Source organism: Helianthus annuus, chromosome 14, assembly GCF_002127325.2.
Source record: "Helianthus annuus cultivar XRQ/B chromosome 14, HanXRQr2.0-SUNRISE, whole genome shotgun sequence".
Lineage (NCBI taxonomy): Eukaryota > Viridiplantae > Streptophyta > Magnoliopsida > Asterales > Asteraceae > Helianthus > Helianthus annuus.
The window spans coordinates 7249377-7267811 of record NC_035446.2 but is presented as its reverse complement, the minus strand read 5'-3'; the positions used below and the strand labels follow the sequence as shown (position 1 = coordinate 7267811).

The window sequence follows — 18435 nt, the reverse complement described above, 5'->3', positions numbered from 1 at the left end:
GTGCAATCAAGGCTACCGAACATACCTGGAAGGTGATTTTTCCTCATGAGCTTCGTATAAAAGTGCCATGTCGTCGCTTGTCGGTCTACGCAAGAACTCGGGAGCGTATATTTTGCAAACCGTGTCGTAAAAATATTCTAGGCACTCGCGGGAAGTTCTTTCGGCCATATGCAAGTACTCGTCGTTCTCGTCTGGAGTGTTACCAGTTGCGAGCTGTTTAATAGCTGATGTCACCTTTTGCAACGGCGTAACGCCCTTCCTACCTCGCGCATCGAGGGCCTCTTGAAACCACGAGTCGTTTTCTTCCATGCCGCTCTCAATTTTTAGAAACAAACGTTTCGACATACGGAACCTATGCCGAAAAATATCGTCATTGTATTTCGGGTGTTTGTCAAAATAATCCGCCATGAGTGTCTCATGCCCCACCTCACGTTGATGTTCAGTATATCTCCTTCGGTTAGATGTGCCCATGTCTTGAAGTTCGGCGTATTTGATGAGATTTTGGAAAAAAAAAAGAATGCTACTATAGGATGAATCGTCGCTACTATCGGGTGGAAACCATAACGGGAGTTCATCCGCCATTTTGTTTTGTAATGATTGGGTAAGTGTTTGGTATTTTTTTGTTTGCTTGGGGTATAAATTTGAAAGTATTTGGGTTTGATTTATGTTAGGTATTTATAGTTTAATTTTTAAAAGAAAATATATATATATAGGTAGAGGATCCTGTAAAAAGTGGGTCTTTTGTAAGAAGTGTAAGAAATAATCTTGGAATGACAAGTGTCCCTCCTCTTAATTAATTCAAAAGGGTAGATTAGTAATTGTATTTTTTTGTCATTTAATTGATTTACAATATAACTGAAAAAAAAAAACTGACTATGAGAATGTTTAGGGATTGATCACAGTTCACGTCATCTTGTTAACCTTCCGTCATCGTCTTCTCCGAACTCCGATTCAGATCATCTTCTCCGATTTGAACAAAATATATTTAGGGAGTCCAGCGATGCAGGTTAATGTGTATCATAGTGTTTTATTCTGGTGTTCTATTAAGTTGTATGGTGTTATATTCATAGAAGGTTGCTGGGGATTCCAGATAAAACACCATGACTTGAATCATGGCGTGGTGTTTTATCTGGTGACATTGTTCATGGCATAGTGTTTTAAACATCTGGAGACAAAACACCACGCCATGAACAATGTCTCCAGATAAAACACCACGGCATGAATAATGTCTCCAGATAAAACACCACACCATGAACAATGTCTCAGATAAAACACCACGCTATGAACAATGTCTCCAGATAAAACACCACGCCATGAATAATGTCTCCTGATAAAACACCATGACTTGAATCATAGATGTTTAAAACACCACACTATGAACAAGGTCTCCTGATAAAACACCATGACTTGAATCTGGGAATGTTTTGTATTTATAAAACACTACGCCATGAACAATGTCTCCAGATAAAACACCACGCCATCAACAATGTCTCCAGATAAAACACCATGACTTGAATCTGCGATTACGTTTTAAAAATCTGGGAATGTTTTAAAGTATGAAGAAATTCGCTGATTTTTTTTTTTGGAGATTGATGGCGGTTACATATAATTCGCTGATCTTTAGGAGTTTGATGGGTGGTTTTGAAACGGTTACCATATTTGAAATGTTGGAAAAGTCACTATTGCCCTTCAATTTTACAAAAGCCCCTTCTAATTAAAACACAATTTACACTTTAATACCCTATTGATCTCAACCATTAGATCAAAGATCCAATGGCTTAAAACACTTCTTACACTTCTTACACTTTGGACACTTTTTACCATATCCCTACCCTATATATATATATATATATATATATATATATATATATATATATATATATATATATTTTAAACGGCTTTAAAGCCGTTACATGCTCAACGGTCAAATTGTTTGGCCTTTTGTCGATCGGTAATTAAACGCTGAAGAGGAAACTTCATCGCGCGGCAAACTTGGTTGGCGACGGTGTTCCCGAGCGGCAAACACCTTTTGCCACCCACTCCATATCCCCTAAGGTATGGATACAAGATATGGATATTGGACAAAAAGACCCTACCTATTAGTATTTGGTTATGTTATCGGTAGGATATGAAAGGGGTAGCGAAGTTTGTTACATTTATGTGATATTTAAAATACGCTATTTTATGATTTTTTTTATTATTAAATTGTATAGACGAAAATGACAGTGTAACTCTTTTTTTTTTTTTTTTTACATTCTAGCCCTTATAACTCTATAAGTTGGTATAAGTGGGTGTTTGGGTTAGCTTATTTTGAAGCTACTTTTAACTTATTGACTTATAAAAAGTTAATAAGTCATTTTGATAGTGTTTGAGTAAGGGTTGAAAAGGAGTTTTACGGCTTGAAAAGGAGAAAACAAGAAGTTAAAATTTCTAACTTCTGACTTATAACATATAAAAAGTTAATAAGATATAAGTTAAAAGGAATGCCAAACACCCCCTAAATAGTTGATGGGTTTTTGGGTTTAATCAAAACACTAAAAAACCCAAAAACAAGGTATACCTTTGTAAATTCATGTTAGTTAAACTTTATATTAGTGCAATTTGTTTTAATTATTTTTAGAGTTAACTTCCATTTTCGTTCCTGTGGTTTGTTGTCATTTTCGTCTTTGTGGTTTGTCCAATTATGTATGTTCAGGTCAAATTTCAAATTTGTATCATTTTCATCCCTGACATTCTTGGAACATGTCAGTTCTATCCAAAAAAAAAAAAAAAACCATGATTTAACTATCATTTTCATCCGTGTGGTCTGTCCAATTATTCAATTCAACATTAGTTTTTTTTTTTTTTTGACGGAATTGGGATGTTTTAAGAATGTTAGGGACTGAAATGGTACAAATTAGAAATTTGGCCTACACTGGCATAATCGAACAAACCACATGGACGAAAATGACATTTAATAAAACTGACTTTTAATAAACATTAGCAATGGTTAAACTCAACATCAGGTTTTAACTTTTAATAAAACTGACTTCAGATACAAAAGAATAACCCGGTTTTGAGTTTTTTCATGTATAAATCGGGTAGGTTCGGGTATGGTTATGGGCACAAAATACTCGGGTAAAAAAAGTGTTTCCAGATTATTCCCCAGGTACGAGTTTTTTGTGCAACACTACCCTCGCCCATACTGAATTCACCCTAGGCTACAAGCTATTAGGCTGAGCTTCTACGGTGGTTGCCAGACGAACGGGCAACTAAAACGCAAAACTCAACTGGGAAACAAAATCATTCGAGATTCAAGCCACGTATGAGAGTATTTGAGCTGCAACTGGTATGATAATAGCTATGAAAACTTTTTACATATACTAGTATATTAGCATTAAAAGATATGAACCGATGACTTGAAATCTTTCACTTACGTGTTTGGGTATATTTTGAATCATCTAAAGACTGTAAACAAAGAACTTGCAAGTTGCGGTTTTCAAAACCGAAAACCGACATTTCGGTTTCGGTTTCGGTTTTAGTTTTACCCAAAAACCGAACCGTGGACACCCCTAACTTGCGAGATTTATAAAGAAAGAAATAAATAGATATATAATTACAAATTCTCAAAACTTATACCATTCAAATTTTATTCAGATTCTCTAAATTAAACTAGTTATTATTAGTATAGATATAATTCAAATCAACCCATAAAAACGAAAAGAAAAAATAAATATAAAAAGCAATATAAACCATTCAATTACAATCAATTTGACATTAGAACACTTCACTCAAAAGAATCATATTGTAATCACCAAATACGATACAATAAAGAGAATATAATATAATAAATAATATACAACCAAAACTTTTTCATGATCCACCAACCTTTAGGCAGGAGGATAATGGAGAAGAGATTACAGTTGCAGCAGCAGCAGCAGCCACAAGTAATCAATCTGAACCAAAGCTTCATTCCATCACCATGTCCAACACACACGTGCGTGCATCCAAGGAACCGTAGCGAAGAATGGACGGGTCAAGCGGACATCGGGAACCAATGTTCCGGCCACTTGGGATATGATCGCTTAAATAAACTCATGCATACCGTGTCATTCTGCTGGAGAACACCGTTCAATAAGCACTTCATCGCACCTACAAATATATGACAGAAAATACAACTTTTATTAGATATTCCTAATTCAGATAGAGAAAACAAATCTTGGTAGCGACGTACCATGTGTACCAACGGGCTCTTTAATCCGACCACGGCGACCCAATTTTGTCCAAACTTCCACAGGCTGTACCATGACAAACTCGTCAGAAAAAAACCGCATAAACTAATGTATAAAATAGAAAAAAAGAAACACATACCTTGAACCATTTCACATCCTCTGGATTATGGAACATATATCTGACTGCAGCTTTCGACTTTGAAACACGTTGAGGATAACTGAAATCAAACAATAAATTACACGATTTTCATCAACTATTCTGACGCGGGAAAACAATACGTATATCAAAGGTTGATAGATACATGACAAGTTTCTTACCCGGTTAAGATGATTTTTTTCAAAATAATTTTATCAGGGTCGATACTTTTTAACGAGCCAACAGCAGCCAACGCGGGTGCAAGAGAATCACCTCTACTCTTCAAAACAATCAAAGGAAGAGGAGGAAAAGAAATTGGTGCATATACTGAAGCTATAGAAAATCTTCCTGCGTGTAAAAATCTTTCCATCTTATGCTTGTCTGAGTTAAAATTGTCGGACGCAAAAGTTGGCCTGCAATTTTTTTTTTCAGAATTTGAAGTGGTCAATGTATGAATGATGGTAGATATAGAAAACATATAACAGAGATAAGTGATACCTTGTGATAAACTGTCGGAAGCCAACATGAAATATTAGTTCTTCTTTGGCTTTTATGGGATCAGTGTATGTCTCGTGTTTCTTTAACCTGCCAAAACAAAACATTTAAAACTTTGAGACCAGTCAACCACATAACCATGGACGCATAATTAGGGCTGTAAACGAACCCTATTTATACTTTATGCCTCCTATGGGTGCTAAACAGGCTGTGTTCGCGGGTTGGCAGCTTCAACCCGACCCGACCCAACCCGAAAATCATGTCATACATATGAACCCGAACACAATCCGGATATTCATGGGTTGACCCAAACACGACCTAAAGTGTCATACATATGAACCCAAACACGGCCCGAATATCCGATTTTTTTCATTTTATAATTTTTTATGCAAATTAATATATTAAAATTAAAATTTAATACGATACCTAAAATGCAGAACAGAAATCTTTGATTCATGTTGCAAAAGACCACATGCAATGACCGGCATCGTCTTCCCGAGAGCGCATAATTTTGAAGCAATATGAACCGGGACTTGGCTGATGTGAAGTGCCACGTAAGAATTTGCAAGCACACATTCATCTGGATTTCCTTGTTCCATGTCTCTAGCTTTAGACAGAACGTGCTTATGTGTTCTAGTAAAATTATCAAATGCAAAAATTCTGGCGTATTCTGGAGGTAGTGATTCCTAAAAACATGAATAAGGTTAAAAAGAGGATAAAAACTATGAGAATCATAGCGTCGTATATATAGAGCTTACCTTAGGGTCCCATGAAGATGTCCGAAACGACTTAAGGCCTCTGTATTTAGCAAACCGTTTCCTAGCGGGAATGTCAACTGGAGCATCCACTTCATCAGGAAACTCTGAAACAAAGCATCCAATTAAATTCAAAAATAAATACATAAAAAACTAAGAATCTTTTTTATAATCAAGAAATCAGTTCATACCCTCATCTTCAGCATGTGCCTCTTTTATTTTTCGAATATCTTCTTCTATCTGCTCCTTCGTCAGATTATCATTATCCTGCAAGCAAATAATATATCTTGCTTTGAAATCCATCCCAGCCATATATTGAAATATCTAAACCACTAGCAGTTCACATTTCATACTAGCTAATGTACACATATATGCTTACAACTTATTTAATTCAGAACAGTATAAAATAATTAGTATAAAGTAAAAGTTTGATGACTGTTATCATTGATGTCCATATATACAGTTGATACATTATGAAAATAAAAACCATCTGTATACTTACTTGCCCTCAAAGTTGTATAAATTGTTTCCTAGGTTGCAATTAGAGGTGTCAATTCCGACCAATTTACTTGTACGGTTCGATTTGGATTATGTTCTCTCTTACGTAAAAAAAAAAAAATAAATGGATCATATGAGATGAATGGGTCCCAAAGAGTGTCTTAAATGCAGAAAACATCCCAACTCATTTATTCAGAAAAAGTAAATATTTATTGTAATATTTTTTCAGATAAATTTTGAAACTAACTATTTTAAAAACTTCTTTTTAAAGAACGTGTTTTGGGTCAACCCCACTTGGCCCATCTTGTTTCAAGCCATACTAAAGGCCGCCTGTTTTGACCCATTTGCCACTTGTAGTTTTGTTTCCGAACATAACTTAGCAAAATATATATTACGAAAAACACACAAATAAACACCATTGAAGCAAGGACATAACATAATACTATAATAGGTTTTTTAAGATACCATCATCATAGAATCAGCTTCGGTTTCTTCATCAGAATCCCGAAGGTTGAGTGAAGCCTGGTCAAACTCATGGTCAAACTTCCCACCTTCACTTTGACCAGTAACGTCATGTTCTCCCTCATCAACCACCATGCCATTTTCCGAACCGTCATCATCGCTTTCTGTACCTGACACGTCAGATTCATCCACGATCCAAGCAGCCTGCAAAGTAAATACAATATAAAATTATGTTGTATAAATTTTGGTACCATCAAATGAACAATATGTCAATATGTGGCACTTGTTAAAATAACTACTTACCTGGTATTCGGAAGTACCCCGGGGAAGAGACCGTTTTTTATGCTTCTTTTCTTTATGTAATCTATCAGCTTCTTCCATTTCTGCCTCTGTTGGCCATGTCTGTATATAAAAAAAACAAAAAATCAAATTTTGTAGTGTCTTGAAAACTAATAGAAAAAAAATAACAATAACTTTTTGAAAAAAGGAACAAAGGTTTTAACCCTTAATAATCAGACTTTAACAAAAGCAAATAATGTTTTCTAAATAAAGACCAAAAAAGAAATTGGGTTAACTAGAATTATTTACAGGATGCATTAAAAATTCTTCACTTTATAAATAATCACTGTTAAAAAGCAGCCTGAAGTAGCAAGTTATTGAAGGGAAAAAACGACTGAAACAGCACCCAGATTAAAAAACGATGAGAAAAAAAAAAGAAGAAACGAATGTGTTCTTGTACGACTGAAACAGCACCCAGATTAAAAAACGATGAGAAAAAAAAAAAGAAGAAGAAACGAATGTGTTCTTGTACGACTGAAACAGCACCCAGATTAAAAAACGAAGAGAAAAAAAAGAAGAAGAAACGAATGTGTTCTTGTACGACTGAAACAGCACCCAGATTAAAAAACGAAGAGAAAAAAAAAAGAAGAAACGAATGTGTTCTTGTACGACTGAAACAGCACCCAGATTAAAAAACGATGAGAAAAAAAAAAGAAGAAGAAACGAATGTGTTCTTGTACGACTGAAACAGCACCCAGATTAAAAAACGAAGAGAAAAAAAAAAGAAGAAACGAATGTCTTCTTGTGAATATGTCAACATTGATTTGATACATAACAAAAAGCTAAAAAATCCTCTATAAACCTTACCTGTTCCCCTTGAAGAGGGTCGGGTATGTTTTCAACAAGTAAAGGCTCTTGCTTCATCGGATCCGGGAGTAAAGTTTTGATAACCTGCAAAATTTCATATCACGATATTAAGTTAACACTGTTGGCAAGTTTGCAGATACTAAACGAAAACATAATGAATCCAGCAGTACTTAAAGAAGTTATACTTGTAAATCATTTACTTCATCTGCATCCATGAAATCCCCATCTTTTCTAGCGTTTAACGAACATGGATCCTTGAGAAGTTCAATCTTTCCCAACTGAAAATCCCCAGCGCCTGATACATGAACCTGACCAAAAACACGTTAGACGCTTAAGCAAAACTTTATACCGCCAAGTGTGTGGTAAATACTTTAATGAATACATACTAGCTGGTTTACGGAAAGATTGCGGGCTCGAAGATAGCCGGTGATGCGAAGGGTACATTTTCCGGACTCATCTGCCACCATATCCACCTATCATCGTATAAAATACACAAAAAGATATCAGATATATTTATAATAAAATATATGCATTTCTAAAGTGGGAATATTAATAATTAACCGTGTGAGCCATGAGGTAAGGTCGTTGGGTACGCCAATGAGGTATCGTGGGCCTTTGCTCTTTGAAAAGAAACATGAACTGCATAAAATCCATGTCAAATTACAAGTCAGAATACATATCTTAACGGTCAAAGACAGGTTAGCTTGCAAACGAACCGAAAGTTCAGTGAACTGTTCGTAAACCGTTCAGCGGGAAGTTCGTTTACGTTCGTTCGTTTAATAAATGAACGAACACAAACAAGAAATTCCGTTCATTTAATTAAATGAACGAACATGAACAGAAGCCGCATTCGTTCACTTATTTTCGTGAGCGTTCCGTAACGTGTTCGTTTATGTTCGTTTGTGTTCGATAGTTCATTAGTGTATTTATTTTTTATATTTTATTTAAATTCTTCAAAATCCGGACAAATAAAATATTTAAGAAGTATCAATGTTTTATATATTTTGTTCATGAACACTTGTTTGTGTTCTTTTGTTTCCATTTGTGTTCATGAACGTTTGTTGCACGTTCATTTTCTTACAAACGAACACGAGCACGTTCATTTTCTTACAAACGAACACGAACATAAAATCCGGTTCGGTAAGTGTTCATGAATAGTTTTTAAACACATATATTTAACAAACGAACACGAACAATGTCTTGTTCGTTTCCAGCCATGAAACCTAACACACCATTTGTCTTAAAATAATGAAGTTCCTAATACAGACTTAGCGTGTCAAACTGTCAAATATGATTTACAAAATTCTCATTCCAAGAATAGAAATATAAAATTAACATGATAATTCAGAAAGTTTTATCATATATGCAATAAAAATACATTATAAATCACAGGTACCTTGTGCAAGTCGTCTTTAGTATCTGCTGGATAAAACTTGCAATCTTCTGGGAATTCTGAAGAGAGGCTAGAAACACATGCTTTCTTTAAATCATTTCTCTTTTTTAAATCAGATGGTAAATCCTGATAAACAAAAGATTCTACTGTCAATATAAAACAAAAAACTTCTTATATACATATTATTATATTAATCTTTTAAAAGCATACAAATTTGAAAAGTGCTTACACGAAGAAAAACAGCAGTACTTGGTAAACCAAGAGATCTAAACACCGAGAGACATTGAGAGCCAAATTCATCGACGTAATAATTGGAACTACCGCGCTCGCTTGAACAGTTAGCAGACGCCACAAAAACTATCAGATCTGCCATCTTTAATAGAAATATACAAGCGTTAATTTAATTCCACCAACATATATATAGGGTTAGGTTCATTTCAAAACTCTAAATAATTGCGGAACTTTGAGAACTCCTAATAAACAATCTTTTTATTTATATATTTTTATTTTTAGTGTACTTTTAGCATTTATTATATGTATTTTTATGATAAAACTACTCTTAACAGGTATGTAATCATAAAAATACATATAATAAATGATAAAAATTACAGTAAATATAAATTTATATAAATAAAGTGATTGTTTATTAGAAGTTCTGAAAGTTCTGCAATTATTTAGAGTTCTGAATTGAACCCAACCCTATATATATATACACACACACACACAAATAGCTTATAGACACAAAATGTTTGAAAACCATGAAGGTTAAGTACCTTGGCCATCTCCATACATGCCATCAAATCACCATGAGGTGCTTGTAGGACCTACAGATACAAGTAATGGTAAAATATACTAAACTTTATATAGTGTTATGTAACAAGTAAAAAAGTAAAACTTGAGAATGTGATAAAATATATTTCATATTGTGACTTGTGTCAACCTCTTGCAAATACTTTTTATATAAATCGATAAAAGATACAACAAGTCAACCTACCGTTGCTCTTAGCCGATACTCGGATGATGCAACTGCTGGGAAGTGAATTCCTGTATTCTCATTTGAGAGTAATGCTAAAAGGTCGCTTGCTAGTGAGCTTAGATTTGTAGAAGCAGATAGCCCAAATAACACCTGATTTACGGAAACGAATTGGGATTTTGTAAGTTATAGCTATTGATGATTCACAAGGTCAATAAAGTAAAGTCGACGTTGTTATCAAGAAAACTCACTATAACACGGGGAGCACTAGTTGTTCCACTAGAAGCCCTTTTCTCTTTCAAAAGGGTAGCCCTCTTCTGCTCTCTCATCTACATCATTCAAAAACCAAATATTATGCACCGTCTACATATATCTAGTTTCAAGCTACTTTTTGCTAGTATGAAACCTTAAAAAAGGGAGTTCATCGGTTCGGTTTTAGGTTTAATCAGTTTCGAGATTTTTTTCCGCTGAAACAAAAAACCGTACTGAATTCACGCCGTTCAAAGCTTGAACCTCTAAACCAAAATTTGGTTTGTTTTTTGGTTTATTCTTTGAAACTTTTTTCAGTCTAAACCAAAAACATGTAGTTCAACAGTAAACAGAAAACAAATCTGAATTTGGTTCGGTTTTTTATTTCCATTAGCAACCGAATAAACCAATTAACTTTTTTATATTTTTGAAAAATCTTTTTTACCATAAGTTGTTATTATATTGGGTTGTGCTAAATAGCAAAACTTAATAACCATTATTAGTTATTCAGGTTATTCAGTTCGAACCGAATTCATATTTTGTGAAACCAAAAACCGAACTATACATCAACTTTTATTTAAGTTATAACCCATCATAAGTTCATAACTAATAGCAAAGTGTAAAGGTTGCAAATTACCATTTTATTACGTTGAAGTCGAGCAGCCCGAGCTCCCTTAACCACATTGCGATCAGGTTTGCTAATCTTACTCTTATCTAAGTTCCAATAATAAAACAATTAAAAAAACATATTGTAAATAAAATCTCAAAACAATTCAACAACAGAATCAAATAATAATTAACTGGAACTACACATTGTAAATAATATCTCAAAACAACTCAACCACAGAATCAGATAACTAAACTAAACACATATTGTCAATAAAATCTCAAAATCAACTGAACAATAGAATCAGATAATTAACTTAAAATACATATGGTAACAAATATCTCAAAGCAATTCAACAACAGAATCAGATAATTAACATAAAATACATATTGTAAATAAGTTCTCAAAACAATTTAACAATAGAATAAGATAATTAACTTGAGAATTTGATAAGTTTTGTTGTAAATAAATAGATGAATGAATAAGGAAACCTTTGGTGGATGTTTTGTGGAGGTTGCGGGAGGATTTGGAAGCGAAACGAGTCTTGTGTGACTTGTTAACTTGAGATCGAGAACTACCCGCCATTGTTGGTGCTGGAGGTGAAGAAGAGAATAAACCCTAACTGGGATTTAAGACGAAGAACGTTATGTTATGTTTGTGTTTTTGGTGAAATGTTTAGGTAATGGGCTGGGCTACGACCCACTGGATCAATTAGCTTAGCCCGTATAAAGTTACCTATCTATTGGTGTGACCCGATCCATTAATTCTCTTTCTTTTTTTTAGAAGTTTTTTGTTATTGTTGAATAAGGGGTGTTTGGGGTTGAATTTTGAAAATAGATTATGTGTTTTAAATAATCAGAATCATATAATTAACTGTAACAAAACGTGACATTGAAAGATAGTGTTTGGATTTGATTATGTTGCTTGATATCACAATAATTAGATAATCAACTATTTGAGTGTTTGGCAAATATATATTTAAAAAAATAAACAAGTGAAAATCCTTTTCTAAACGCAAATAATCAATTTTTGTAAAACTGTGTTTTGTTGCAGTAGGGGGGCTGCTTTTGGAAACTGCGTTTTGTAACTTTCTAAACACAAATAATCAATTTTTTAATTTTTTACCCAAACACTCAAAACTTATTATTTACGATTTCAAAACTCAATAATCTAAAAATCTCATTCAAAACTCAACCACAAACACCCTCTAAGTTGAGTGGGAAAGAAGAGGCAAAAGATCAAATACAAATACTTTTAATGTACAAAATGTACGAACTAAAGATTTTACTGAAAAAATGTGCATTTTCATAATTATTTACTCGTAGAGTAATTATCAAAATTACCCTACAAGTGATCTTGTAGGGTTTTTGATATTGTATGGTAATTTTGTAATATGTTCTTGTATGATAATTTTGATCTTTGTAGGGTAATTTTATGGAGTATCATAATTACTCTACAAATGACCTTGTAAGGTAATTTTGATATTGTAGGGTAATTTTGAATTGTATGTTGATAAACTATTAGAGTTATTTTGATACACTTGTAATTACTCTACAAGATTATTTGTATGGTAATTTTGATAATTACTCTATGAGTAAATAATTACAAAAATGTCACCATGTTTTTTTTCTCTTTTTCATACCTTTCCTACGTTTTGTACGATAAGTATATTTGTACGGGAACTTTTCTCGGAAAGAAGAATGCGTTACGCAATAAAAAAAACTGGGATTATTACCCACGCTTCGCAGCGGGGTTTAAGTAGATAATTCATAGTAGTATTTTAGTGTTATAGGTATTCTACGAAGTAGTTTTGATATTTCTCTAGCGTTACAACCACATGTGTTACACGGTTGCATAAGTGTAATTTTATATAATAAATAATAAAAAATATACTCTTAAAAAAACTCGTATATTGCACTTGCTGAATAAAATATAATGTCATATGTTAACACAAACACTCGTCAAGATTTGTCTTTTAAAAATGAATATTGATGTACTATTTACTTATTATAACATTTTACTATGTTTTTTTTTTTTATTTTGTATAAATGTAATTTTATGTAATAAATAATAAAAAGGATATATCTTTAAAATTAACTCGTATATTGTACGTGTTGAATAAAATATAATGTTATATGTGTCACACCCCAATCGATGGCGGAAACATCGGGGCGCGGCATTAGACGAACCAGATTGCTCAAGAGTCCATAACAACTAATTGTTACCAATATTTTAAAGGTTAATTATCCCATACCAATCAACAAATATTCAACAAGTAATTATTACAGATAACGAGTTCCTCTCGAACAAAACAAGTCCGACAACCTAGATTTCTATTGATGTAGTTTCTAGACTGCCTATCTCGATTCGTCATAGCATAGCATAGCATAGCATCCTATCAACCTGTTACATACGTTAAAATAAAGTCAATACATATAATGTAAAGGTGAGTACACAAGTTTGCATAGTATATAGTATGAGAAAGCGTTTACGCATAACCAGCATTTATCACGTAACGGTCGAAGCATGTAACTATCTAACTATGTTCACACTTAACCACACAAGACTGCGTTGTAGAGTATGCGTGACACATGCCCAGCGGACACGTGAAGTAAGGTGATGTGATCCCTAGCAACCCCTGTCCACGACAGGTGCTGAGTCCAAACTATAGTACTATCGTTGCTAGAGGCGGTAGAGTGTAACACTGTCTAAACATAGTAACAAGCATTCATAGTTCACGTAATAACATGCGGAAGCGATTAGCGTTAAAAGTGTTTGCGTTGTGTGTTGATGTGTTTGATAGAGAACGTATGTAACACCCAAAAGTGCGTTAAAAGAAAATGGGTCCGAGTATAATCACAGTATGTGTTTAACAAATAAACACAGCCTTGATTGGATTGAAGGGAGCGCGTTGGAATTAGCCTGAGCATAGAACAGTAGCATAAGCGTTGAACAGCGTGCAAACAGAGTGTCGGATGAGTTAAGTGTCGAACGGTGAGTCGAACGGATGAATATCCATTCGAGCGGATGGTCATGTGAGCGGTTGGTCATGTGAGCGGATGGTCATCCGCATGACCATTCGAACGGATGGCCATTCGAATGAGGTGTGGGTGTTTGTAAATCGTTTTGAAAATTTTGAAGTTTTCGTTGTAGCGTTTAAATAACGCAAAGTATGGATGCCAAGTCATTCGGTCGGATGGCTATTCGTTCGAGAATTTGATAGTTTGAAATTTGGTCAAATCGTTTTGAACCAGTGTTAGTACAAAGGACATGTCACCTGGCCGAATGGTCATTCGATCGGATGGTCATCCGATCGGATGGCCACTCGAACTGCAATTTGTTGTTTTGAAAATTTTACAAAGTTTTCTAAGTTCAAAACATTTGAGTTTTAACGGAGACGTCTTGATCACGTGTCAACAACGAAAAGACACCAAGATTTAACTCATTCGATCGGATGGGAATCACCCCATTCGATCAGACTCACTTCTCTTGACGAAGTTTCATGTCTGACCCGTTAGTCGGCCATCTCTCCGGTGGAAATCTGTTTTCAAACCGGTTCTCAACTAGAGAATGAGTAGAGAGCCTGAATGAGTCTAGATTCCATCGGTTTTGAGTAAAAAGTTGAAGAAAGTTGAAGAAAAGTTTGAAAACAGTTGAAAATGTTGAGATCTTGTTGAGATTTGTGTTGAATAGTGTGAAAATCCTTTAGATCTGGACCAATCTTGATGAGATGACGTCACACAACAGTTTGCATAAGCAACTGAGTGAGAACTACCTTCAAGGAGTCCAAATAAGGTGATTTCAAGATGAAAACATGTGTTTTTAATGGAGAAGATGATGTAGAAGTGTGTAGTGATGATGATTAGCTTGGTTTATGTTTCTACCATAAGGGTTAATCTTCTTATGACTTTCTGAGCTCCTTAATGATCCAATAATCCTGCAAAACAGAAGACCGTTAGCTCGTTAAGAGGGGAATATGGGGGTTTCCCTCTTAACAAGACTCCGGCGTGAGAATAAGTATCTGCTTTGAGGAAATGAGTGAGTGATAAGAGTGAGAGTCCTTTAACCTGTGAATGAAGGGTCCTATTTATAGCCGGAGAGGTGTAAGAGGAGTTGGGCTGATGGGCCTTCGGCCGTAAAGCGACAATAGTGAATATTCTTCTTGTCTTACTAGTATCGGCCGTTAGTGCCTTCTAGAAGCTCTCCGGTACTGGTGCACCTTGATTGGAGCCACGTGTCCCTGTTGTCGGCCTTGTTGTCCCTCTGCCATTATCAGGTAAGTGGAGATCATGTGGCAGGTGTCGTCGTCCCGTGATTGGTGCCACGTAGGCGTCCTTATGTACTCTCTGTCTACTGCACGTAAGACGATCGTGGAGCACGATTGAGCACAGCCTGGAGGACGCGGATTGGCCCTTTTCTTCTGCCACTTGTACCTTGTGTACCTTCTGAAGAGGCCCTGCGCCATAGCCCTACGCGACCCTTGTTGAACACGTAACTAGCCACGCAGGGTATGGGTGGTTGAAGGCTCTTATTCAGAATGTTAACTATAAAATTGATGCTCTTTTCTTGTTCAGACCTCGCGCGAGGTTGGTCCTTGTTGAAGTAACCCGCGCGAGCCTGGGTTTGAACATCTTGCTAAGTAAGGAGTATGGTCTCACGCGCGACCTGTAGGAAGGTTCGCGCGGCTTTTTGGGACCATACCCCTTCAAGTCCCCCCGGTCCAGTGCTGCACCATGCGCGAAGTAAGTGGTTGGAGCTCTGGACTTGGAAAAAGAAAGTAGTAGTTATGAAAAATGCTTGCTTTGTTTTGGTAGACGGCGCGTGTGTAACTGGTTGTCAGTTACTACGACGCGACTACCGGACTTAGCTGATGATGATTCACTGCTTTTTAGGTGTGCAGGCTCATTGCATGACTATGTATATTGCGCAGCTTGAGTAACTTCTGCTTGAAGTTTTAGTAATTTTGGGCGGGAAAAACCTCGACTTTCGAATTCTGACAGGTTGGTGAAAATGTCGTTGAAGGCGACGTTTGAGTTGACTGCTGACACGGTTATGATGACGCTGTTCCTGACGGTTCGGCTTTCCGTCAGGCAAGTGAGGCCCACACGCGCGTGGTAACCGTCACTCCTAGAATCCCGCCTTACGTGGCGTCTCCTGATTAGTCACGTGCGCGGTGATCTCGGCACGTTTACCCATCGCATTAAATGCGACGGGTATATATATTCGATGAGGGGTGAGAGAAGATCACCTTTCTTCTTCTGTTGCTATCTTTTCCTTCTATTTGCTCTTGAATTTTCTTTGAATCCTCAGACTTTTGAAGAGCACACTAGCAGATCTTCAAGTGCAGATATTTAAATCTTCAAATTTTACCACAAGATTCCAAAGCTTCACTTAAATCTCCATGGCTGAAGAAAATCCTCAAGAAGAAAACCCTGGTAAGGAAGGTCCCTTTCGTGTCCTTAAATGGGACCTGGGTTTGTTCGAGCAGATTACAAGGGGCTTCCAGTTTCCCCCGGAGTGGGATGCCCGATACCCCGACCAGAACCAGACGGCCGCCGATGCACCGCCGGGGTATATTACCCTTTTTGAAGACTTCTTCTTACAGGGCAACTTTCGGTTGCCGGCGACGGAGTTCATGGCCCATATACTTCATTATTATGGGTTTCATATTTCGCAGATGAGTCCACCTGGAATGGTGAGGGTGCGACATTTCGAATTTTTATGTCGTGCCCATCATATAGAACCCACAGTGGAGAAGTTCAGGGTGTTCTATCAGCTTATCATGAACATGGGGTTCTTCTCCTTCGGTGATCGGGGTGCTGCTAAGAAGATCTTGTTGAATCCACCCAAGAGTTTCCATGACTGGAAACAGAAGTTCTTCTTCAATAGGGAGGAGGTGATGCCGATTGCAATGACCTTCCGTCCATGGACCGATGTGATCGAGAAGGAGGAGTTGGCGATTCCTAAGAAGGAGGGTTGGTATTTGAAGCTCACTCCTACACCTAATCGATTTTTGGTGAAAACGTTCTGGTAGCGGCGCGGATGAGTGATCAGTGGCCGGCGGAGAGCAAAGAAGTTCTGGTTTTGAAGTTTCAAGATAGAGGTTAGCTACTTCTTTGATTACTTCTCTTCTTTTTTCTTTTGTAATTTTTCTGCGCTTAACTTGACGATTTTGAGTGTAGAAGCGCATCTTTGGCAAGCTGCCTTCCCCACCTTTGGTGGGTCCATGGGCATGCGCCCGCTGGAAGCAGGGGAGCAATATTGGTATGAAGAAATTAAAGGTCACTTTATGTATCCAGTTGCTGGAGCTTTTGCCAATCCACCTACTTCAACCGAAGGTGCGCATATACCTAACCCCCGGCCTTTGCGCGCTCTAACTTTTGCTGGGAAAGAGATTGTCTATCTTTCCAGCGAGGAGTCTGTGGGGTCTTCAAATGGAGAGCTAAGTTCCTGGTCTTACATCTTTGCAGGTGTGTTGCACGACCTTGGGATTGATCTAGAGGAGAAGAAGAAAAAGCCAAAGAAGAAGAAGATCATTACCATCGATGCTGAGGTGACCAGCAAGAAGGGTGGGAGTAGCCGCGCGGCTGCCGGTGCTGCTGATAAAGGTACTCTACGCTTTCTTCAGAGTAACTTAGAAGATTATGTTGTCCTCAGTGATTCACTTGAAGGTTTGTCGTGTATGGGCGAAAAGAAGATTATTGCTGCTAGTTCGAAGAGCTCAGGTAGCGCGGGTTCCCGGAACCCAGATGCTGGCGCTACTCCCTCTTCCATCGCGGTTGATGACGACGAGGAAGAAGAAGAGGAGGAAGAGCCTGCTGAAAAGTTGATCAGCAGGAAGAGAAGTAGAGATGAGACCACAGCTGGTGCTTCTGTGGCGCAGAAGGCTTGTGGAGTCCCTTTAATTGGAAAATAGAGCAACCTTCGCTCTCTTTATAAATTTTCTCCTGGTTAGTTTCTTTGATTGCCTTGCTTCCTTTGTTGTTACCTCTTTTTGACACTTTGTTTCTGCAGAGGCCAAAAAGAAAACCCCTGAAAAGAAGGGTGTTGTTTTTAATGATCCTCAAGAGTCGGCGCTGAAGAAGACCAAAGTTATAATTAAGCCTATCAAGACTGCTGGCGTAGAGTCTAAGAAGGAGAGGAAGAAGGTTGTTGAGAAGGTTGTTGAGAAGGAGAAAGAGAGAGAGAGAGAGAGAGAGAGAGAGAGAAAGAAGGCTTCGGTAAAGCCTATTGGTGGTGAACCTATGGAGACCGGGGCCGCTGCTACCACTGCCCATGAAAAAATGCAGGGTCCGGAAGTCGTCCGTATCACGGGGCTTGACCAGCCCCTTCATGAGAAAAGGAAAGAACCTGAGGTTGAGAAGCCGACCAAACCTGCGCAACCTGATACCCCTCTTCAAACTGTTAAAGCAACTTCTGCTACTGGGGGGATCAGGTTCTACCATACATAGGGAAAAAACCGCTGCTGCGGGTGGCGCTGGAGGGTTTGTACCACAATCTTCCATCGGCC

General features: G+C 36.9%; 2 protein-coding genes across 2 annotated transcripts; both read right to left on the bottom strand.

Annotated features, from left to right (window-relative positions):
• Positions 1-12: 12 nt before the first annotated feature.
• On the bottom strand, positions 13-582 carry LOC110906369. The gene has a single exon (XM_022151513.1). The coding sequence runs from the start codon at positions 580-582 to the stop codon at positions 13-15; it is 570 nt and encodes a 189-aa protein (XP_022007205.1).
• A 3129-nt stretch (positions 583-3711) lies between these two features.
• On the bottom strand, positions 3712-11557 carry LOC110908027 (pre-rRNA-processing protein TSR1 homolog). The gene is made up of 21 exons (XM_022152930.2): positions 11417-11557; positions 10956-11032; positions 10321-10398; positions 10091-10222; positions 9870-9920; positions 9326-9469; positions 9100-9222; positions 8265-8342; positions 8090-8176; positions 7889-8011; positions 7704-7787; positions 6861-6959; positions 6561-6761; positions 5789-5864; positions 5601-5704; positions 5269-5528; positions 4846-4932; positions 4530-4760; positions 4351-4429; positions 4214-4277; positions 3712-4131 (listed from the first exon to the last, which is right to left on the bottom strand). Exons 1-21 carry the CDS (start codon positions 11508-11510, stop codon positions 4016-4018), a joined length of 2388 nt encoding a protein of 795 aa, XP_022008622.1. The 5' UTR covers positions 11511-11557; the 3' UTR covers positions 3712-4015.
• Positions 11558-18435: the final 6878 nt, after the last annotated feature.

Excerpts from the sequence above, each read along its gene's own strand:
- LOC110906369 (XM_022151513.1), bottom strand. The coding sequence starts at position 582 with ATGGCGGATGAACTCCCGTTATGGTTTCCACCCGATAGTAGCGACGAT.
- LOC110908027 (XM_022152930.2), bottom strand. The coding sequence starts at position 11,510 with ATGGCGGGTAGTTCTCGATCTCAAGTTAACAAGTCACACAAGACTCGT. Across the intron at positions 9,223-9,325 it reads GTACTGCTGTTTTTCTTCGT|GATTTACCATCTGATTTAAA; the intron begins GTAAGCACTTTT and ends TTTGTTTATCAG. Across the intron at positions 7,788-7,888 it reads ATGAAGTAAATGATTTACAA|GTTATCAAAACTTTACTCCC; the intron begins GTATAACTTCTT and ends GAAATTTTGCAG.